The sequence below is a fragment of the Camelus ferus genome, chromosome 4, assembly GCF_009834535.1.
Source record: "Camelus ferus isolate YT-003-E chromosome 4, BCGSAC_Cfer_1.0, whole genome shotgun sequence".
NCBI lineage: Eukaryota > Metazoa > Chordata > Mammalia > Artiodactyla > Camelidae > Camelus > Camelus ferus.
The window spans coordinates 53,827,614-53,851,868 of NC_045699.1; the positions used below are offsets into that span (position 1 = coordinate 53,827,614).

The 24,255-nt window shown below is 44.0% G+C and overlaps 1 protein-coding gene and 1 long non-coding RNA gene across 3 annotated transcripts in view; one reads left to right on the forward strand and one right to left on the reverse strand.

Annotated features, from left to right (window-relative positions):
• EPB41L4B (erythrocyte membrane protein band 4.1 like 4B) overlaps nucleotides 1-24,255 on the reverse strand; it is a 124,474-nt gene that overhangs the window by 28,384 nt on the left and 71,835 nt on the right. Inside the window, 2 exon segments of the mRNA XM_032478145.1 lie at nucleotides 4,461-4,579; nucleotides 6,845-7,065. Coding sequence (XP_032334036.1) covers nucleotides 4,461-4,579; nucleotides 6,845-7,065 — 340 coding nt within the window.
• LOC116663219 lies at nucleotides 1,438-23,655 on the forward strand. Of its 2 annotated transcripts, none has more exons than XR_004319396.1 (3): nucleotides 1,438-1,524; nucleotides 10,655-10,661; nucleotides 23,646-23,655. It is a non-coding gene; the product is annotated as an uncharacterized LOC116663219 (long non-coding RNA). The 2 variants fall into 2 exon arrangements; XR_004319395.1 differs by lacking the exons at nucleotides 1,438-1,524; nucleotides 10,655-10,661 and adding exons at nucleotides 19,068-19,637; nucleotides 22,271-22,276.

Genomic DNA, 24,255 nt, shown 5'->3' on the forward strand with positions numbered 1-24,255 from the left:
CATAGACTTGGTGATTATTATATTTATTATAATATATGTCATGATAATGATATAACCATTCAAAAATACTCATTCATGTATATAACTTGAAATCATCTTTGATAGAACACACGTCACACTCTGGGAAATAACATCTTATTGTTAACTGTGCTTATTGTGGTCATTGCATGTCCCAGTGCTAAGATGGTGCTCAGCACACAGCAGCAGCTCAGTAAGTATCTATTGAAGAAGATCATAATAATATATAGGTATTATTGGAAGACATGTGTTTAATAGGAAAGATAGACGACCACATGTTTGCTGAAAGTCAAGCTAGTGACATCAGGACTTAATATGGCACGTTGGCCACAATGTACCGGGGCAAGAACAAAATATTCTAAAGGCATCAAATTCTGCAAGTACCAAAATTAATCTCATTCACTAAATCACACGTCCTATTGAGCACTTTGGTACGTGGAGCGGGAGTAGTATGGAAGCCCTAGAGGAAGCACAGGGCAACTGGCTGGTTGACATCACTGAATAAAGAAAAGAGGGCACAGAATGCAGTCTCCCCGTGGGACCTCTGAACACATGGAGGGCACTTGGTGCAACAAGCTGAACTCGGCAATTTCACAAAACATCAAGATAAACAGAGGACCTGGATTTGAATCTCAGATCTTTTTCTTACTAGCATCATAAAAAAGATGATGATGATGATGATGATGATGATGATGCTTTTGGAGGAGGAGGAGAGGGAAGGGAGGAGGACGGGGAGAGAGAAAAGAAGAGGAAAAGGAAGAAGATGATGATGATGAAGAAGAAAAGAAAAATAATGCCAACAGCTCACATTTACTGAGAGCAGAATATGGAGCAGGCACTGACTAAGGATTTCATATGCACAGCTCATTGAATCCTCTCATATAACCATCCCATTTGAAGGTAGATACTATCACCATCCCCATGATATAGGTGAGAAAAACAAAGCAGAGCGATGGTAAGTCACTTGCCCAAGGTCACACAGGAAGCACAAAGAAAAGCCAAGATCTACACCCAGGACGGGGTGACTCTAAAGCTAGAACCCTGACCACCCAGCCACACCAGCTTCCCTTAACTTCTCTGAGGCTCAGTTTCTCTCCTCATAAAGTTATTATGATAATCTCATGACGGAAAAACCAGACGAATGGAACTTTCATGTTAGATTCTATGATTAGAAAATATATATAACTTTTTAAAAAGAGAGCAAAGATATGAGGATGCTAGTGATTCTAAGCCATCAAGTTGGGTATAAAGATAACAGACTTTTTTGAATGGAGTCAATATCCCAAGAGACTCAACATTCTCCAAAAAATCAAATAAGTAACTTACTTATTTTGAAAGATGAGCTTTCCAGTATAGCCTTAAGATAATTTATCTTGTTATTTGTAAATCCTGTAACATTAAGATAATCATTTAATACTAGCATGGGTGTTTTCACTGGTGTATGAAGAGTTAATTTTTTAATTAGATTTAATTTTTTGGATGATATGCTGGAAGACAAGACTTAGAGTAGCTCTAAAGCCCATTTGAGGTTTTTGACAATTTTGTTATGGGGCATAGCTACACTGACAGTAATGACCGAAGACCTACTTTAAAAAGAAAAAACTCAATGCTGCTAAAATAAGAGTGAGAATTTAGCACTGATTTCCCCCTTGAATTTAGTAATTCTAAAATGCTCTTTGTATATAAAATTCAAGCTGGCTTCCTCCCATTGTATCTGACAAAGTAGGAGCCATTGTTAAGCTCTATGACTTGACTCAGGTGAAGACCAACATAAATTTTGGAAAATTTGACTAACACTACATGAATGTATTTCCATGAAAGGCTTCTCTGTGAGGGATAAACTTCTGGACATACCACAAGAGCACAGTTCCCGCCTGGAGGATGGCTGCAAGAATGCTGCACTTTCTCTCTCTTGCATGACCATATTTTGTATTTTATATTCAGTTTGAATTGTGGAAAGAGGCTTTATCATTCAATATGGAAATACAGATTTCAAAACATACAAATGAATGATGATTGGGCTTTGATAGTATTATAATTGGAAATGGTCCTTCTGTTGGGGATGTCATTCGGGGATAAAGAAATGATCAGATGCAGTTTCCAATCGTTTATACAAACTGTTTACACATGTGAAATCTGATGAGATTTAAATTCCTGTGATAATTTTGGGTAAAACTTTGGAACTAGGCAATGAAAACGTCTTCTTACCATTAACGTATCCAAACCTTAGAAGAATCAGGATTCTTGATCCTCGAGACTGGGAAAAACCTTAAAAGCCATCAAAATCATTGGTTCCCAATTGTGGTTTCATGATAAGCTGTGAAGTCTGTTGCATGGATTGTTTTATTAATGATAAAGAATCCTAGTGTGAAGTAATATGCTTTGCTTGTGTGTTAGGACAGAGTCAAGGTTATCTGACATCACTCTAGCCCATATGGTCTCTGATGCATTTCTTCAAATGGAGGAGAAGAGAGGGGCGTTATTGCTTGAGCTCCACGGAAACGGTCAGTAACTCACAGTGGTCTTAGCTACATCTTAACCCAGAGCCAGCCACTACTGTTGATGTCCCACCAATATTCATGGCAACTACAAATTATATAGAGCTTGTGAGTTCTCTGCAACTATCTGCTGTATTTCATTGCAAAATTCGTCTGGATTTTGCCAAACTCCAGGTAAGCCCCTGTAAAAGAGATTTATTGCGTGAACTGCAGAATGAAAGTTTAAAACCAAGAGACAAAGAGAAAGAAGACCAACCCAGGGGCACATAATGCATTGGGCTGACGCCCCAGCACCTAGCACAGGCCTGCTCAATAAAGATTTATCGATTGATTGAATATAAGTGCCGTCCTGCAGGAAGAATTCTTTCCAGTTGGCCATCAGGGAGGGTGGTATAGAAGAAAAAGTGGGTGAACAGGGCCTTGAAGTTGGGGCCCCTTAGTGATCAGAGGGACTTTAGGCTGCCCTGCTGGGGTGTGGGAGTACAAGGGAGCGGATGGCCTTCTGAGAAACCCTGGAGCCTAGTGTGGGCCAGAGGGATGTCACGGATGGAGGAATAGCCCAGATAGGAGGTGTAGCCTTCCTGTGTTCATCAGTGCCGGTAAGGAGGGGGCGCTTTCTGGGCCAGGTCTTCCATATCCTCCCTAGTCCCTCTTATAAAGGGGCAAAGCTAAGGATTACAATGGGAAAAAATCATCCATGAGTAAAGAAGACTGTTCATCTGAGGATTTAAAAAATTAAAATATGTGTGCAACAGCAGATCTCAACCAGGGGCAATTCTGCCCTTCAGAGGGTACAGGGCAATGTCCGGAGACAATTTTTGGTGGTCACTCCTGGGTGGGGGGGTGCTGCTGGCATCTAGCCAGTTAGAGGCCATGATGCACAGGATAGCCCCTTCACAACATTATCAGCCGCAACTATCACTAGGCCAAAGTTGAGAAACCCTGGTGTAGAAAATGAAGAAGCATGTTGGAAAGCAAAGGGTACTGGACCAGGAGTCAGGGGCCCAAGGAGTCAGCCTCTGCTCTGTAACCTTGAGAGGGCCATTTCCTGTCCTCTGGTCCGAGATGTTGAAAAGTCTGAACTAAATGATAGATTGAATCCAGCACCAGCTTTCTATAGTTCTAAGATAAGACTTGGCTTCTAAAAGGCTGTCTATTTGGATAGAAAACATGTGAAGCCAAAAGAGAGCTTGACTTCAGACCCACCCATTCCTCTCACCCTCCTTCCCTACTTAAGCCCCACCCCCCTCTCACCCTCCTTCCCTACGCAAGCCCCTCCCTTCCTCCCATTAGCAAACAGTTCCTAAACATCTATGATGTGCCAGGATGCTATGGACTAAATTGTATCTTCTCAAAATTCATATATGAAGACCTAATCCCCATTGTGTTGGTATTTGGGTATAAGGCCTTTGGGAAGTAATTAGATTTAGGTAAGGTGATGAGGGTGGGGCCCTTATCATGGGATTAGTGGCTTTATTAGAAGAGGAAGAGAGAAACAGCCCTCTCTTCTGGGAAGTGAGGACACAGTGAGAAGCCTACAAGGTACAAACCAGGAATGTTCACATGATCTTGGACTTCCCAGCTCCAGAACAGTGAGAAATAAATGTCTGATGTTTGAGCCACTTAGTCTATGGTTATGTGTTATAGCAGCCTGTAGAGACTAATACAGAGGCATAAAATGGAAAATATGGATGGTTCCCTCATGAAACGTTCAATTAGAAGGATGGAGAGACCACTAACACATCCAGCCTGTTGGCCTCACCCAAAGAGACTGTAAGTGACTGTCTGCTCCTAAGAGACACGCTGAGCAGAACTGCCAGGAAAGATCGAGCAAAAATCCCTCTAAGACAAAGGCACACGGTTTAGGAGGCAGGCAGGGTAATCATCAGAGGTTTGACATGAACCCCAGGCCCATGTTCCTCGCCCAGCTCCAGTCCTTGGCACCTTATTTATGTTGATGTGCAGAGCAGGCCAGGGTCCAGCAGACTTCACAGTTTCCAGTTCCAGCTTCTTTAGATGGGCAGTGGCTTCGCTGAACAGGGCAGGTGCTCCAGGACTCAGTTCTACAAGTGGCCAGGGGGAATTGAACAAGGAAAGGTTGAAAGGGCAGAGAGATACAGGTGAGAAAAGATGCTTGTCAGAGCCTGACCCCCAGGGCCTTTCTGCCTGGCTCCATCTCTGGCAGCCTGAATCCCTCAGTGATGCACCAGCAGATGCGCTGTGAGAACATTAAGGTCAAGGTTTCAAGGCCTAGCTCCCCCATGTGTGAGCTGAGTGGCCCTGGGCAGGTTATTTTACCTCTCTGAGCCGCTGAGCCATTTTAAAATGAAAATAAAATTACGTACCTTGCAGGATTGTGGTGAATATTAAGTGAGGTAATTCATGTGCAAATGCTTGATTAATGGGAAAGCACTATGCAAACTGGAAAGATCAGTGTTCAGGCTAACAGGCAGCCGAGTGTGCTCTTAGAAATCATGTTATGTTTCTAAAATCAAATTCACTGATTTTTATTTCTGTATGTTGGATTAGTTCACTACCATTCCTCCCACTAGCTTGTTTTGACCCATTATGACATTAAATAGTCAATATTCATTTACATATTAAAGTTTGAGCCAAGTATTGTTAGCAACTGGGATCTAGGAAGCTGGACTAAAGAGATGACATACAATTCTAGTCCAGTGGGGGAGAGAGATGCCTGTGCAGACACTCCAAGTAAGAGTGATCAAAGATTTAATTCTATCAGAGTAAGAGGGAAAGCACTCCAAAGCCAGGAACGGGGAAGGGGTGTTAGAGAAAGTTCCACTGACAACATTTGAGCTGGTTCCTGAAGGATGTGTAGGAGTTCACTAGGGTGGAGAAAAGCATTCCAGGCAGAGGCAAGAGCAGATGCAAAGGAGAGCGCTGGGACATGGCCCAGTGTTTAATGAGACGAGAGAGCAGTTCCATGCAGCTGGAGTGCCGTGAGGAGTGTGGGGTGAGGCTGGAGACCTGGGCAGGGCTAGGCTGTGAAGGTCTACTTGGGGCCAAGCTCAGAAGTGTTGGCTTTATCCCAGGACAGTGAAGCACCATGCAGAGGTCCTAAGGCATTTGGTCAAAGCTATCTGGTAAGTGCTCCCGCTTTGATAGTTTCAATTTGCAGACTGTGCTGGAGGAGGTGTCCCTTAGTGGGCTGTTAGAGTTATCCAGATCCAAAAGGATGAGGCCTGGCCTAGGGCAAGGGCAGTGTGGACAGTGATGAGGGGACAGAGTGCTAATTTTTCAACACCAAGTAGATGATGAGTTCCCAATTCTAGCTCAGCCAACCCAGAATTGTTACCCAGGGTCTACAGGTGAAGGCTCAGCGGCTCATCTTTTTCACTGGCTCACAGGCTCATGAAATATCAGACCTGGAAGATTCCTTGGCCATCATCTCAATACCTGCCACTGCATTTCATAGATGAGGAAACCGAGGATCCAAGAGGGGAGGGACTTGGCTCAACAGTGAGACCGGGAATCGAAGCTTCCTGACTCAAGCCTTTACCTCGGCGCTTTTTCAAACCATATGTGATAAAGAACAAGTTCTTCCCCCACAGCCTGTCACAGATCAACTCTCTGGTAAAACATAATAAAAGTGATTTTCTATGAAAAGAAAATAACAGGCATACAAAATCCAAGCCCACACTTTTGGCTTGTTTGTTTGTTCTAGGAGGGGGAGGTAATTAGGTTTATTTATTTATTTATATTTGGAGAAGGTACTGGGGATTGAACCCAGGACCTCGTGCAAGCTAAACATGCGCTCTGCCACTTGAGCTATACCCTCCTTACACCCAAGCCCTCATTTTAATTGGTTTCAAGGCATATAAAATCATTGTCATATTGATTAAAACGTTTCTACTTGCTTACTTTCCATTTCTGTAACTTCTCTCACTGGGACCTGTAACAGTGCATCGACCTGACAACTTGCTCTCAGAAATGGGCTGTCAGATATGGGACAGAAGGGGTTTTTCCATGGTTGGAAAATATAGATTTCAACCACCTCACTCCCCTCTGTCTCCGTTCCATTGCTCGAGCCAGTGCTGGATACGGCAGAAGCAGAGAACTGGCATGGAATGAGGTAGAGAGACAGTTGCTCCCTTTTCGCAAAATCAGTTTACTGGTGAACCATAATCCCTAAGTAGTTCCTGCCTAGCTGCACAAGGCTCTTGTCTGCTCTTGCCCAGACCCGGTAGCCCAGCACTGACATACCCCCCATTCTGTTGTACCGCCAGGGGCCATCTTGAGCATCTAGGAAATTCACCCACTCCCTGCAGCATCTCTCCCCCCACCATGCCCCCTAAACTCCTACTCACTTGTGAGGGATTTACTGCTGGAGTTTGGGGACCTCAGAGGCCCCTCCTTGTTCTCCAGGGTCAGCGAGAGGCCATAGTTCGTGTGGTGCTGGTGCTGGTGCTGGTGGTGGTGATGGTGGTGCCTTCCTGAAGCTTTGGTAGTGAACGGTGTGCCCCCATTCTCCTCGAGGCCGAAAGGCAGTCGGTCCGAGCTGCTGAGCCCTGGGGAAGGGAGCGGGTAGCTGTGGAGGGTGTCAAAGTCAGGATTTAGAAAAGCAGAGAGCCTTGATATTCCTGTGCTGTGCTTTAAAAGTTCTCTAAGCATTGAAAACCGAGTGAAATAGGTTTCACAAATAGATCCACAGGGTTATTACAGTACAGGACTCAATGGCAACATTGCACTCAAAGGAAAAGCAGAAAGTGGAAATTTGTGTATATCAGAGATGGTAACCCTTAAAGAAATTCTAAGTTTGAAATTAAATGATTTCAATTTTTAAAAAGACATCTTCTAAATGGGAGAAGGAAATAAAAATCAATCATCAAAGTAAGAAATAATCTGTTAACCATCCTATGACAAGATCATGAAAGACACCTAAAAGTCTTGGTGTCACTTCCTTCTCCTCTCAATCACCCCCACCCAGCAGAAGGCACCTGTTAATGGTCCTGCTACAACATCTAATTCCAACTGCGCCTCTCAGTATTAACTGCCCTATTTTAAGCCCATGTCCTCTCCTAAGGCTCTTGAAACAGATTTCCCTGCCTCTACTCCTCCTTCAGCCCATCCTCCACAGAGCAGCAGCCAGACAGCTGTTCTGATTGTGTTCTAGAGCATGGAACTTCTCCCTCCGGAAGCGTGAATACCTCTCTGTTACTAGTGATTCTTAACCATTTTAAGACAGAGAACCCTGTACAAATCTGATGAAAACCATGGAGAAAAAGGCACCAAGACACAACATTTCACGCTCAATTTCAGGCCCTCTATGGCTCCTCCATGGACTGAGGCTAAGAGCCTAGGATTGCAGGATAAAATCCAAATTCCTTTACATGTCACTCGTGTCCCACACACGCACCATCCTGTGATCTTGCTCCTGTCAGCTCATCTCCTGCCATGTTCTTCTCTAAACCCCAAGTCCTTCCCATTCTGGTGCCTTTCGCCTCTTTCTGTCCTCTGGAGCCCTCTCTCATCCCTAAACCCAGCTAAAACACCCCTTCCTCCAGGAAGACTTCCAGCCTTTAAGACCCAGATCAAAGGTCTCCTCACACCGCTAAGTAGGCTAACCCCTCTTTCTGTTCATTCCCATAGATCAGAGTTTTACTGCCTACTCCTTCACTCTGTCTTCAAGGCGCTCACACCTCAGGGTAGGAAACTCTGTCATTCCATCAGGAACAATCACACCAGAGCAAGCTACTAAGGAAGTGTGGAGGTGGTGGCAACTAGGCTTCCTGGGGTTGGTGAAGGTGTTGGGCAAGGTCTCAGCAGGGGAGACCATTTAGGGGAGATAGTCAGGTTTTGGTGGACATTCTTGAAATGGAATCCTTTTTCTTACAGGAAACCGCATTCCTTGTATCTGTGTGAGGTTGATATTTCCCCTCAGGGGTGGGCCAGTCAAAGTTCTCCCCACTTCCAGGTAGAGTGACTTGTTCTGGGATACGATTTAATCAGGACCAGAGTTTTCCATAGGTTTCACACAGGGAAACTGACAAGGGCTCTCTTTTTAAGAGTCAAACATGCGCATTATTGTGACTTTTGTGGGCCCTAAGCACTTTGGCGTTCATCTCTTCTCTATAAAAAAGTTAAAAATTCTATTTTACAACTACATTTGTATAAAAATGAATGTATTAATATCAGAGATTAAATCGTTTTCTTCAACTAATAGTTCATTTTTTTCTTCTGACTTTAAAAGAAATTAAGACATTTTTGCAGGCCCCTAAAAGTATTGTGAGCCCAAGGTGCTGCACCCACTGTGTCTTCTGGATAAGTTAGATCTGGCTATGAGGATGATAAAAGTTGAGGCTACTTATGACCATATTCTTTGGACATAAAGAAGTACCCTGTGGGAAGTGGCCAATGCACAAAAGGAGACAAGATGAGCAGAGGTTAAAGCCATATGGAAAGACAGAAAAAACCCTAATGGTATCATTTCAGCCCCTGGTTCCAGCCATGCCTGAAGCTGGTGCTACCACTGAACTTTTTAGTTATTAACGTCCAAACAATTCTATTTATTTATGCTTGATGTAGTTGGTTATCTCCCATTTATAACCCACATGCTCTAACTCAGTGGAGGTGTGTTGTTTTGTTCCTGTTTTTATTTGTTTCATGGAATATCTTTCAAGTGAAAAGGTGGAAATGGTGATTACAGTCCTAAGGGGTAGTATGAACACATGAGGGATGGCTGAGAGAGCAGGAGGGCTGGAGAGGGAGGCGGGGAAAGGGTTTAAACAAAGAAGGCGGGACATGCTGGGAGTTACATTTTAGGGAGTTCAGTCTGAGGGCCATGTGGAGGACAGACTCCTCGGTCTCTTCCTTAGGAGACTGTGATGGGGCGGGGCTAGACTAACTCAGTGCAGGGGTGAGGGGAGCAGCCCTCTGGGCTGCTTCTGAAGTGCTGCAGGCGGGGGTTGCAGGCCTGGCGTGTGGGGTGCCGGGGGAGAAGGGGGTCTCCGCTGCAGATGAAAAGGCATTCCAGAAGAAACAGCACTGGTTGTCCCCACATTGTCCCAAGAGCTGGGTCAATGGTCCACCCTGGCTGCCTCCTAGGGACTCCACTCAGGACAGTCTCACACTGTGCTTGTGTGTACCAATGTGGAAGAAGGTGTGACTTTGGCTTCTGGGGGTCACAGTCCAGCCTCATCTCTTCAATCAGAAACATAACCAAGGGCATCCACCCTCCTCATGGAGGCCGTCATGGTGGCAGGAAAAAGTCACCGAGTTGTCGCTGAGACACCTGGCCTCTCGTCTTAGTTCTGCCCGGCCAGTGGGCAGGGACCCTGGACAGTTGCTCTGGGCCTGTTTCCTCCCCTGTGACGTGAGACGGGTCAGGCAACTTCCGGGTGCACTTCTAGGTCTGAGAACCAGCCTTTTCCCCCAACTGTGTATCTCACACTTGCTCTGTCCCAGGCTCTGGGCTGTCTATTTTATATCAAATATCCCATTTTATAGACGTGGAGACCTCTGCTTAGTACACAAAAGGCGCTCCATAAACCTTTGATGGAAGGAAGGAAGGGGAGGAGGGAGGAAGAAAAGGAGAGAAGCAGGGAGAGAGGGAGGAAGGGTCACTGAAGGTGCGGAGCTGGGACGTGACAGCAGCTGTGTGAGCGTGGAACCAGTTGGCATTATTTTCCTGTGTCTCCAGTGTGTTGAAAATAGTATCTGTCCTAAGGAGGCACCCAGACTGGGAGCTCAGAACAGCGAAAATCCCCTTTAGCCTGGGAGGCTTTACAACTGAAGGCTCACCTTCCACCCTGCCCTTCCTCCACGCGGCGGCCAGCCTGTTAAAGGTCTGAATGGGCACCATCGGGGTCTGGGCAGCGGGGACCCATCAGAGAAACAGTGAGAGGAAGAGAGTGACAGGATAGGGGTGTTCACATGAGTCGAGAAGGGGAGAACACAGAGGCTTGGAGGCGTCAGAAAACCCTGAACTGTTTAGCCTCGAGGACCAGGTGAATGGCAAGCCGTTAATAGAGAAGAGGAGGTTGGGAGGGAGGGCTGCCTGGAAGAGGGAAAACAATGCCTGAGCTTCAGATGGGTTACACTGAATGGGAGAACGAACCCCCAAGGCAGAAGATGTCCTACAGCAGGGATGTAGTGTACATTCAGGGCTGGAGGTGGAGTCGGAAAGTTCTGAGCCAAGAATTTCTGAGGAGTGGTAACTAGACCTCATCTCCCATGCCAACTCCAAGTGCTTCTCACTCTCTGCTTGGAATGCAGGACGGAGAAGGAGTCTGAGGTTGAGCCCAGCTCAGGAGGAAAGAGTGCGGGGGTTGATAAGTGACGTCTCCCACGGACTTGGACTGAAGCAGTAGCATCACGTACCTTCTGGTCTTTCCAAGTGAAAAGTGTATGGTTTTTTATTTCCAGGAAACCCAGAGTGAAAACTTAAACAGGGAAATAAATATATATGCAGGGAGTGATAAATTGTATTAATAACATGTCAAATAAAATATGCATGTGTGATTTTCATTTTACAGTGACTTACAGCGAAGACTGAGAAAAAGACAAATGGCAGAAGTCAAATCAGAGAAGCTGCCTGAATCTCTCAGGGTAAGAGTCTCGAGAAGAGAAAAGGTTCCTAAGCAGGAGTGGGATGACCTGGGCGCTTTCTCATGCACTCAGAGGACCATCTTGGAGATCCTAACCCATGGCATTGTGCAGGGTTTTGGGTCTGTTAAGGAGACTGCTCCTGGCCTTGCGGACTCTTCCCTGCAGAATTCCAGGAGGCGCCGTTCACACTGACTGTGATGTAATGGCATTTGGAGTCGTGTACCACTCCTGTTCACAGGGACCTCAGAGAAGTCAAGCCCACCCAGAGGGTCTAGCAGCACTCAGCAGCCCACAAGCCTCGGGGCCCAGTGGCTAAGATTCAGGAGATGAGGCCAGCTCCGTGCTCACCGTCAACCGAGCCGGAGGTTCATGCGGTTTCCGGTATTCTGGAAAGGAGGTCACAAGTCCTGGTTGTCAGAGGGTGATGGAGAAGAGGTATGTAGGCTTCAGCCTCTGCTTCCACGGGCCAGCGGCAGTTGAGAAGGATCTGGTGTGGAAGAACGGGGCTGCCATGTGCCCAGCACGCACTAGGCACTTAACGTTCACCGTGGACAGTTCCCCTGCAAGGAAGCTGGCGCCCCCTCCTCCTGCTCCGGGGCTCAGTGAAGGCTCCCTGTTAGTACATGTGAAGTGAGAACTTGAACCAATCTCATTTCTTCTCTTCCTTTCTCTTGAGGGAAGCCCCCACTCCCATTCTACTTCCAACTCCAGAGAAGTCAGTGTTCCTCTTGGTGGGGCCTGTGTCATATGGGATGTTCTCAACTGTATTAGGGGTGGACACAGCTCTGCAGAGCCAGGGTAGGGGGCACTCTTGCAGTCCTGCCCAATCCCAGCAGAGCCTCTCCCTTCCCTGCCTCTGGGATCCCAGCATACCAAACACATGGTACTCAATCAAAAGGTGTTGTACACTGAGTAACAGATAATTATTCAGCAGTTTATAAGTATAATATTATAACATTATAATTATATTATTATACTGATCACTATAATCCTACTATTTAGTTTAATAGTGGTATAATTATTCAGAATAATCCTCCAGAATCCACCGCCAGAACTATGACAGTGCAGAGCAGGGATGGGGGAGGGTCCTGGGCTAGAACACAGGACTTAGAGGGTGTTCTCTCAAAAATCAGGCTAGAGGTTATCAGGGTGCTCTGAGGAGCCAATCATACACTCTGCAGCTCAGTCATGTCCTGGGTGATGTGGGCTTTTGGGAGCAGCCCTGGGGATCTAATCCTGGATAAGAAATCACAGAATTGTAGAAACAGAGTCCCTCAGATATCATCCAGTTAGGTGGTTTTAAATCTTGGATGAATATTAAAAGCACCAGCGGAATCTCCTACGCTGCTGGTGGGAATGCAAAATGGCACAACTATTTTGGAAATCAGCCCGGCAGTTTCTCAAAAAAGGTAAAACACAGAGTTACCATATGACCCAGCAATTCCACTCTTGGGTATATACACAAGAGACATTAAAACATGTCCATACAAAGACCTATACCTGAATATTCATAGTAGTATTCATACTAGCCAAAAGGTGTAAACAACCCAAATGTCCATCAGTGGATGAATGGATAAATAAAATGTGCTATACCCACACAATAGATTATTATTGTCATAAAATGGAATGAAATCATGCTACAACATGAATGAATCCTGAAAACATTATACTAAGTAAAAGAAGCCAAATACAAAAGGCCACATATTGCATAATTCCATTTAAATGAAATGTTCAGAATAGGCACATACATAGAGATAGAATTTAGATTAGTGGGTACGTAGGACTGGGGAAGATGGGGGAAACAGGAAGTGACTGCTAATGGGTATGGGGTCTCTTTTAGAAGTGAAAATTATATCTAATTCTAAAATTACATTATAAATTTAGATTGTCATGATGGTTATACAACTTTGTGAAAATGCTAAAACCATTGAATGGTACGATTCAAACTGATGAATTGTATGGCGTGTAATTTATATCTTAATAAAGCTGATTTAAAAAATCACCAAGGGAGATTTTGAAAAGTTATCAGTGTGTAACACTTACTCTGATTAATTACATCATCATCTGTCTCTAAATCCAACCTGGGAAACAGTGCCCTAGTCCTACCTCCTCATTTTGTCTATGGGGAAAGGGGGGCCACTGGGGGAGTGAGGTGACCAGGTCACATGGTGGGTAACTGGCTGAGCCCAGGACACAATCCAGGACTCCCACCTCCCTGCTCGTTAAGTGCCCCAAGGGCTGCCCATCTGCTACATCTCCCCATCTGCCTTGGCTTCTATTTAAGGCAGCGAATGCACTCATCGGGAAAATCCCACGACCTCCCCAGAACCCCACTGCCTGAGACGTCTTTGTGTACACATCTTGTCTTCCCAATGATACAGGCAGCTCAGGAGGAGCAGAGGCTGTCGTATCACACGTCCTTAGGTGATGGTGAGACAAATGAGTACATTTCAGGAAAAAAGAGAACTTTCCCTCACAACATCTACATACATCGTTCTTATCGGCCCCTCCTCAGGCTGGGTTGGGCGCCTTCCCTCTTCTACCCTTACCTTACCTTTCCTGAATGCTCTTAGATCCATTCCCTGCTCTCCCAAGATCTGCTCTGTTGCCAAGGAAATGCATTTCCCTGTCCTCCAGCCCTCTCGTTTCTATGGAGGTCTGGTCAGTGGGAGGCACTGACAGACAGAGACCAGAGGGTGGGAAAAGGAAGTGAGTCAAGGTATTTCTCCCTCATCTCTTTGTGCTTCAGGGGATGTTTTCAGCAGTAGCTCTGAGTTCACTGGGGCTTCAGCTTCTACTAGACTGGCTTTCTGTGGCCCCAGCTCCTGGGACCCAGAACACTGTCACCTCTCTTTGTCCCTTCATCTCCAGCTCCAGGAGAGATAAGTGGGTCTTACTGTTGCTAATTTCTGGGTTGTCTCACCGCCCACTGTAGCTACTTAGTTTTTCATCCCTTGTATATCCAATTCCCTGTATTAAATTCCCTCTGCAAAGAGTGCCTAGAGTGATTTCGGTTCTCCTGATTGCCCATGACTGATATACAATAGCTATCTGTGTCTATTTCTGACTTCTTCATATTTTTATTATCTATTGCTAAACTAGCACCCAATTATCTTACTTTTGTTTTAACATACAAACAAAAGTATGTTAAAAAATTTTTTTAACAATTTTTAAAAAATATCTGAGAGGTCAAATCCTGTTCCCTTTCCCATATCATTTTTCTTTTGTTTTTTCTTGGTTATTCCCATGTACTTACTCTTCCAGATTACTTTACAATTCAAGTTACTACCTAAAAAAACCTATTGGAATTCTGATTGGGAGCATTAAATATTATGGATTAATTTGGGAGAATGTATCATAAGGTACTTCTCACCATTTATTCAGTTCCTCTTAAGTGTCCTTCAGTCAGAATTTTTAACTTCTCCATAAAGGTATGGACTATATCTTATTAACTTTATTCCCAGCTATACTGCAGTTTTGTCACAATTGAGAATGGGTTCTCCTTAATTATTCTATCTTTTCTAATTTTTTACAACTAGACATATAAAACTACTGACTTCAGGATATTTCTGCCTCTGGTCACTTTGCTCTCGAATTAATTGGAGTTCACTTGTATTTTAAGATAATCACATGATTTTTGTTTGCTCCTTTTCAGCATTTATTCTTTGTTTTCTTGGCTCATTGTACTGGTAAGCTCTCTAGAATGATACTGAATATTAGCAGTCATCTTTGTCGTATTTCTGAAGTGTGTAGATTATTTTGCGTTTCAACATTAAAGGTTGGTTTCTGACAAATTCTACTCATTAGGTTAGAGACAGTCCTTCTACTCTTAGCCTTCTAAGAATCTTGAAAGATTAGCATGACTTATTCTAAGCAACTCTACCTGGTTCCTAAATGAACACTATATCTGTTACGAAGTGCTTAAAAAGGAATCTGTTTTCAAACTTTCCTTGGTATTACCATCAGGCTTATCAGTCCAGGTTTTAGAATTCATCATTTTTTCAAGAATCTATATGATTTACCCTGCCTTACCCTGTCTATTCTTCTAGCATTTCCTCAAGACTCCATAGTTTTTCAAAGCGTACTGATGCTGGCCTAGCAACGACATATGCAAATTTTCTTCAAGGCCATTTTTCTGAACCTGAAGACGTTAACTAACTGTAAAACAGTAGAATATTTCCTGACTACTGTCTCTCATATCAATTTCCTTCTCCTTGTTCTTTTCACCTTCTGCAGTTAGTATATTATCTGGCTTCCTTGTTAAGAAGGAAGTTGAGCTTCTCTGCTTTTGTCCTGTTAATTACACATACCATCCTCAAGAATGGCTCTGCTATTAAATTGTTCATTTTTCTCTCCAACCAAAGCATGTATATACAGAAGTCCTTAAAAAAAAAAAAAAAAAGGTCTCTGCCTCTTTGTTTTTGATCACATATTCTACTTTCCTTCTCTTTAAAATACTGTTTTAAATTGTGGGCTCTGAATGCTGTCCTCTTTCAGATTATCTATGATATAGTCACAGTGCATGTAAAAAAGATTCCTTTTTAGATCTATCCTTTGATATTTTTGAAATCTGATCTTCCAAGGTTAGAATACGCGGAAGATTAAACCTTGAATTCCACTCATTTCGTATTAACAATTCTAAGACAACAGGGTCATTTTCTTCCAGAGGTCTTGTCACTTACACGTTTCCAAACCAGTCTTCCTTGCTGACCAGAATTAACAACACAATACCAGCAGTGTTTCTTCTACCTTCCAAACAGTCAAATCATCAGCCAGGAAGGGCAGGTATCAGCAAGTGCTCTACTTCTAATGGAACGCCAATGTCTGGATGGCCAAGACGTTTCCCATAGGTAACGTGCCAGTGTGAAGTCTCTTAGGAAAGCACAATGAACATCCTCTGTCCAAAGTCCTCTGGCACCTTCTCTGGGTTGCTCACTGCATCCTTAGGCACTGCCTGTACTCAGATACTCCTTGACCCATTCAAGGCACATGTCTTGACTTCATAGCAGGATTCCTTGAGGCAGGAACAGCTTCTATGCAGCCCACACAGTAGCACGTAAATTCTCTAAACATCTTCCAGAGGAGCCTGGTTGGGGGCAAACAGGCACCTGTCTTACTTTTAGCCTAAGTGGGGACAACTCCATACTCCTAATCAGAACGAAGGCATTAGGGAGACGCTGATAAATATCTCAGGAGAGCTGCCCAATGACAGGCCTCCGAAAGCTGCAAGTAGGCTGAACCATTTATTCTCTCAGTTGTTGGAGCAAGTGGACAGGAGTGAGGGAGCCTGGAGTCTCAAGCTGCCTTGTCTGCTTACCCCAGTGTGTTATACAACTGTATCATTTTCTAAGTGTGCCAAGGGCAAGAAAAAGTTGGGAAGTACTGTCACTAGTCCAGTAGCCTGGGACTGTGGCTCTTGTTTGGGAACCTCTTAGCAGAGTCTACTCAGGTACCATGTTGTCACAGCAGATGGTGTCAGCCAAAATCGTACCTCCTGACTGAGTATTAGTGCATTGATCATACTCTCTAAATACTCTCAGAGGAGGGGGAAAAAAAAAAAGCTAACATTTTTGAGTGCCCAGGACTGTGCCCACTATTAATTTATTTAATCTTGCAACATTTGAAGAGGGAACAATTATTATCCTTATTTCACAGAGGAGGAAACAGGAACAGAGAGACTAATTAACTTTCTTAAAGAAACACAGCTGGTAAATGGCAGAGCTGGGATTTGAACCCAGGCAACCTGACATAGAGCCCTGTGCTCTTCTCTTTAGTACTAAGAGACAGTGCTTTGCCATGTGGATGATGAAATAAGCAGTAAAATGACGTTAAAAGAATACTGGTTGGCACTTAGCTTTGGTTGTGTTACCGCCTAGCTATGTGACCTTAGGTAATTCATTTCACTTTTTGGTTGTGTTACCGCCTAGCTATGTGACCTTAGGTAATTCATTTCACTTATCTGGGCCCCAGACATTGCATTTTTGGACAAACATTTATTAAGCATTTATATGCCAGGAATCACAGCTCAATGAAATAATTTGATCTCTGCCATGTCTGGCTGAGAGATAGAAGGTACATTTACCCATCATGGTTTCCCGGATACCTGTCACTTATTCTCATTTTAATTTAGCAGAAACTAAACAGACTGGGTTATTAGACCAACATATGGCTACAAGTTCTTATTGAATTCAGTTCAAGCATACTACTTGACAGTAAGTAAAGAGTATGATTGAAAAAATGTACCTTTCTCATAATAGATTTGAGAAGAAAAGTGTACCAACATCATAGAAATGTAACACATTAAGAATGTTAGGTCTATTAATTAGGGATGATTTCTTACAGTAATTTAGTGGTTTTATTATTATTTTTTAATGACTTGAGAGAAAAGATACCCCTACCTCATGTTTTCCTTGTTTGAAAAGGTCAAATTACATTTTTTTTCCCGGTGTGGTTTAATTATATGGATTGCTAATTGGCAGAAACAAATTTCCTAATTTGTATTTCTTTCGAGACATTTTCCAAGCAATCAACTTGGAACTGTCTAATTAGTGTTAGCACAAGTGATGTCTGAATCCATAGTAGACTGGGAGCACTTTTTATTTTCTTTTATATTTTTTGTGTATTTGTTTTGGGGGAGAGGTAATTAGGTATGTTTATTTATTTTAATGGAGGTTCTGGGAATTGAACCTGGGACATCGTGCATGCTAAGCATGCACTCTACCATTGAGCTCCCCACTGGGAGCTCTTGTTTTCATTAGTTTATTCGCTACCTGAAGCCAAAAATGGTGTCTTCTTCAACATCAGTTCCACCTGGCACAGCACAGAAGTAGAGTAAATATTTGTTGAATGAATGGTGTAGTGTATTAAAATTTAATTCTCCCTTGGAAATGTATCTAGTGTCCATTCATAAAAGCTTCACTTTGATCACAGATTCCCCAGTTGTTCCTGACACGGCATTGTAGTCTCAGCAAAACTGCACAGTGAAATATTCCACACCTCCAGGAATGATGGGAGCCTTTACAGTTCGTTTGGTGACTGCTGGGTCTCTGTCCCGTGTGAGCCATGGTGGGATATGTGTTTCCGTGTTTTGAGTCTGGAGTTTTCTTTGGTGAAACTGCTATCCAGTGGTTTCTGTGAATGGCTATAAGCAGGTAAGCAGGCCTTGAAATTGTCTGCCAGAAAATCCACTTCACCCTGAGGTTATCCTTGCTAAGTTTTACAGTGCCTTATTCTCATCGTCTGTCTGTGAGGCAGGGCTCTTCTACTTTGTGGTGAGATCTAGGATTTTAGCGATTCCAGATCAACTTCAGGATTTGAGTCCAAAGAATAAATATTTCATGAGTTCATTTCTGCATGGAAGCTCATGACTAAGAATTTATTCAATCTCTTTTCTGCCTTAAGAAAAATATCGACATAAATATCATTGTTTTGCTTTACAGCATTCACTTCTAGTACATCCAACAGTGCTTTCCCTTCTTGGTTTCTTACAGAATTTTCCTTTTTCTGCCTTTCATTTCTGCATTTCATTGCCCACTCTTTGCCTTAAACGAAGATTCCTTTTTTTCCCCTTTCTTCAGGCATTAGCAGACTTGCCCCATCCACTGCTTTAAATGCATCCTCGATTTATAGTAAAGCAAAATAATTATTGCCAGGAAAGCACAGCTGCTAGTGTGGAAAATAATGTCTAAAGAACCAGTTCTTTATCAGCTCTGCACTTCAAAAGAGCTATGGCAGACTTGGGAGTGATCTGAGAGTGTTATTTCTCCATTCCGCAGACAACCATGCAACTCACCCAAATGAGTGACATTATTATTCATTCCAGGAAGCAGTTCAGATTAGATGAAGAAAATGCACACTCTATTCAGGGAAGGTTTTGCACATTCTTTTTAAAAAATTATTTATTTCCTTGAAGTATGTTGATTTACAATGCTGTGTTAGTTTCAGGTGCACAGCAAAGTGATTCAGTTATACATATCTATCTATTTTATTTCAGATTCTTTTCCATTATAGGTTATTACAAGATATTTAATACAGTTCCCTGTGCTGCACAGCAGGCCCTTGTTGTTTAATCTATTCTATATGTAGCAGTGTGTATATGTTAACCCCAAACTCCTAATCTATCCTAATCTACCCCTCCCCCTGGACATTCTAATTACGCAAGATCCAGTGTGAGCAGATGACACCAGGTATGAGTTTCTGAGGAGATACTTCAGGGGGTTAATTTACTTTGGTTTTCATTCGTGCTTAAAAATCTCAACTGGTCCTCTGTTTCCTAATTCTTGTTGGTTCTTCAGAAGCTTCTATTATTATAAACATCCTTAGTTAGCCTGGAGCCATACACTGGACCTAATTTTAAGGGCTTATTCGCCTTTCATACAGTTACAATGTCCATTATTCAGCCGTGGAAAGTGGCCGGTGGAGTCGTTAGCACAGTAACACCTCTTGCTTTGGAGGTCTCGGCTGTGGAAAGTGGATGTTGAAACTATTCACTATTCAGCAGGGGATGATTAGGTAGGCTTTTGCAGGTTGCTTTTAACACGAGCCTACAGGGATGTTCCTCTAATTATTCCAACCCTTTTTAGTGGATTGCCTAGACTATGGCAGGTATTCTGGTATTTTAAATTCTGCAGCCTTTCGCCCAATAAAACCCCTGGCGAGTTTTGGGATGCGGTTGTGATTTTAGATGCCATGTATCAGAATTTTAATTGTAACTGAATGTAAATCCGTCCTTCCCTGAACAAATGCACCAGGGAAATTCACAATGTTTGAGTGGGTATTTAAGAAGTCTGAGTGGAAAGTTCTTAATAAACTCGCAATCAGGGAAGGAACCATGGATATCTGAAATCAGTTCCCTCATCCTGGCTATTTTTATATCCTGCCCCTATTCCTTTTTCACATCTCCGGGGCATGCATGGTATCACGCTGTTACCTGAACTTCTGGAAAGAGGCTTTCACAAAATGTCTGGTAAAGATTGACTCTTCCCAGTCTTTCCTTTCTTAACTATTAAGAAGGCTAAGATGATGGATTTTACTTCATCAGTCTGAGTCTGAACTTTATTAGAATATGACTCAGGATTAGGGGTTCCAGATGTTTCACAGTAAACAAGTAACAAATGGTGTTCAAAATGATGAAAAGGCGTGCAACCTTACCTAGAAATGCAATTGAAACAGAAATTCTGATTTTTACCCATCAGACTAACAAGGTCTTAAAAAGTTAGCTAAGGCTAGGAGCTTACTTCCTGTGGGATCACAGAGGTCCTGTCAAATCGCTGTTGTGTGTGTAGTGGGGAGAGGTGTGATCAGACAGAATATCTCTGGAGGGAAATTTCATTTGGCAATATCCAAGTTAAATATGCACGTTCCTTTTGACCCAGCATCTTTACTGGTAAGGAAAGTAGTCTACAGATAGATTTGCGCAAGGGCACAAACAAAATGTACACGGACGGCAGCAGAATCATTTTAGAGATGCAAGGCAGTCTAAATGTCCATCAATATTGACTGATTAAATAAATACATGTGTGTTTATACATAGAATAGCTCTAGATTGACAAGAAGAAATGCTAACAATGTTTGCCTCTGGGGAGAACGAGGGAGTAAGAAGGCGGAAAGGCAAAGTAACCTTTAGAGAGTTTTGTTAGAGCTTTCACCATTGTCTGTATTATCTCCTAAAAAAGTTAAAAAGCACGGCAGTTCCCTTCACTACTAACTTTCTACTTAGTCTCCAAATAATGAAAAGCCTTCTCTGCTTTGTGTAAGATGAAATTTCAAGTTGGGACAAGTTGGGAACTGAGCAGATGCTCTATTTCAATTCTCCAAACTTCTGAGTCCAGAACGTCCCAGCAGAATGGATTCTCTGTGGTCCCACCAATTCCTTCCTCTAGGCCCATTCTGCCGTTTGCAAATCAGAAAGCACTGTCCACAACTGGCTCGGACAGTTATTTCCTAGTATTCTCAGACAGAAATATCATTTCTCTTTCCTTTTATTCCCTCTCAAAAGAGCCCCATGATGTTTCCACTCTTCATTTGTTCAAGTTTCAGAGCTGTGTCTTCATGTATTGTGTTAACCCTCCTCTATCTGATCCCTCCTTTGGAACGAAGCGCCCCTTTCTGTTGCTAAACTTAGACCATACTTCTCAACACATCAGTCTAGGAGATACACCATCCCTTGAGCTAGACTTTGAATTTCCTTGTCCTGTTTCTCACCACACGGACTGCTAAGGCCTTAAATCACAAAACCACTAAAAAGTGCTACCAGCCAGCATCAAACATTGTGCAAAGCACCCTATACACACAATGCCGCTGAATTCTCACAATGGCGAGCTATTGTTAAATTTCATTCTGGGATGAGGCTAATGAGGCACAGAGAAGTTAAGAAACTGGCCAAAGGCCACATGGCTAGTGAGGGGCAAAGCTGGGGTTCAAACTGTGTGAGATTCCAAAGCATGGCCACTTTTCACCTAGCCTGAGAACTGCGGGGCTCTGGCCCCAACAAATTCATGACTTCAACCCTGGATTCTGCAGTCTTCGCTCTCATCAGCTCATGACACCCTGCTATTTTGCTTCTGCCAACTTCCACCTGTTACCCACCAGGGGCTCTCATCTTGGCACGGGTCCTTAGGTTGGGCGTGCCACGTCCTCTCCACCTCCAGTATCTGGGATTCACTAGCCTCTTGCTTCTGCAGGAGGGCCCAACAGTGACATAAGACTTGGTCTGACAGACCTGGGGGAGGGAGGTTATGAAGAGATTGAAGCCATGTAAAGAACCATTAGATTCTCATGTTCTTCTGCTTCACCGTGAGCCCGAGGAAATGCCAAACTGTGCCGAGTGGACAGACGTAGCTGCTTGTTACGCTGTATCCATCCATGGACTTTTGAACATCATGCCTCCTTAAAAAAAAATGTTGGCCTCTAATTCATAAAAACTGAGCCACTAAAATAAAGGCAAATATAATTAGAGAGGAAGCCATGGTTTTCCAAAAAGCGTGTGAGGTTTTACGCCCACCCACCTCTGACTCTCCTGTGGTGACTAGTCAAACGAAGGTTCTTAGGTCTCACCCTCACCACTTAAACAGACTAGCAATCTGTATTTTTAACTAGCTGTCCAAGCGATTTTCTTTGGCTCCCTAATTTGGGGGGAAACGGGCCTTTTTACAGGATTATTGAGGATTTCTTTGGCCGAGTCTCAGCTGAAGGTCAATTTCATCTGTTTCGCCTTTTCGATACTCCCGGGGCTTCTTAAAATGTGCCACCTTTCACGTGCAAAGGGATTTTCTTTTCTCTAGCTGCAGTTTGCTTTTTCTCTACTCTGCCCTCTTCGACCTTACCTAGGCATTTGTCTGTTGCCTCCCGTAGCGAAATGGAAGCAAATCATCCCAGGCCTATTCAGGGTGTTTACCTGGTACTTTGGGGAGAGTCGGTCAGTCAGTCGGGGAATGGACTTAGAGCCAAGTTTGGGAAATATCGATCCAAAGGGATCGATATGGCTGCTCAGAGAGCTCTTTGATGAGCTTAGAACTTTAAAAGACTAGTTAAAAGCTGGAAAGCAAGGGCAACAAAAAGGATCTATCATTAATTTTGTTCAGAGAAGGACCCAGGAGGCTGGAGTCATTGACCTGGAAGGATGGTGGGATATTAAGAGGCAAGAAAAACAAAGAGACTCCCACACTGTCCTTATTCCTTCATCTTCGCCCTTAAGGAGAACCATTTTCAGCGGAGGTGGCAGACCAGGAAATGAAACAGGCAAGTGGGTTTTAAAGGCCAACGTAATTACCTAACATGATTTCAAGACTTCCAGTCCATGTGAATTACATCGATCTGAGGACAGTTGATTCAGGGTTGGATATTCTGAGGGATCACAGAGGAGCAATGGATGATACCAGACCAAAAAGCAATCGAGTTTCAAAAGTGCAAAAAGCTAATTCTGTTAGTTTATGGGGTACTGAGTTTGGTTTTGCCTGCAGGTAATATTCCAGAAGAAGCAACTCGTTTGTGAGCTCTGGGGAAAGAAGTTCATCAACTCAAATGAGTGGTTTGCTAAGAAGAAAACAAGGTTCAATCTCTGATCCTTTAAAAGGGGGCTGTTGGTGCATGAACACCTGCATGGACAGGGCGACCAGGCTGCTGGGGGAGAGGCTGGGGTTGGAGGGCCGGTGGGGGGGATCGGGGTGGGGGAGGGGAGGAGCAGGGTTATCAGCACACTGGTGATGGTGTAAACAGGGTACAGGCCACTGGTGTGGAGGAGGGACAGACAGGCACTTCGCAGCTGGTGGTGACAGGGTGGCTTTCTGGTAACTCTGGATTTCAGTGAACTCTTCAGCCTCATCTAATAGCAGTTTCCTGGAGATGTGGATCCACAGGGTCCCAAAGGGTGGAATAATTAGCAGTGAGAGGCCTTAAAGCACAGGTGTGGAGAACACTGACTTCGGAGTCAGAATTCTGAGGGACCGTGTGCAAGCTGCTTGATTAGGCCCTAAGCCTGAGCTGCTTCAGGCGCAAAAAGAGTACCACTCACAGCATAGAGCGGTCAGGAAGCTCCAGCGAAGCGACGTGTGCAGAGTTCAGAGCACACGTCTGGCTAGGGGCGCCCGCACGTTACTGTGGATCGATGTCAAGCACCCAAGGTTTCCAGTATCACACGGCTGGCCTGTCCTCCGCCCTGCTCAACATTATAGCACTGCCTCCAACAAGAACATCGAAGGCGCAGTGACCAATATTCGTATGAAGCAGCTGAATCCAGAACGTGTGTGGCGGTCAATGTCCTGCTCAAATGACGCCCCCGGCTGGATATGGTTGTTTAGATGCCTTCAGACCGCCTCAGAAGTGACGTCTTCCTGCCTGTTACCTGCTTAGTCGTCTCCTTTAGAATGAACGCAGAACAATTCATTTGCTGAACATTCATTGAGCACCTGCTATTCATCAGGCACCGGGGAACAAAGGAGAGTGTGCCATAAGGCTCAGACTTGGAGCACACAGGCTCCAAGATGCGATGAGCAAGGGCAGCAGTGTTAACACATAGTAGTGTTAACACAAAGTAGTGTGTGCATCGTTGACATACATGGGTGCTGGAGGGTAGTGGTGGAACAGGGCACAGAAACTAACCCAGTTTGCAGAGATGGCTGGGGGGTGGTCAGAGAGTCCCTGGAAGATGACAGCCCGTGACCGAGCAGAGGGT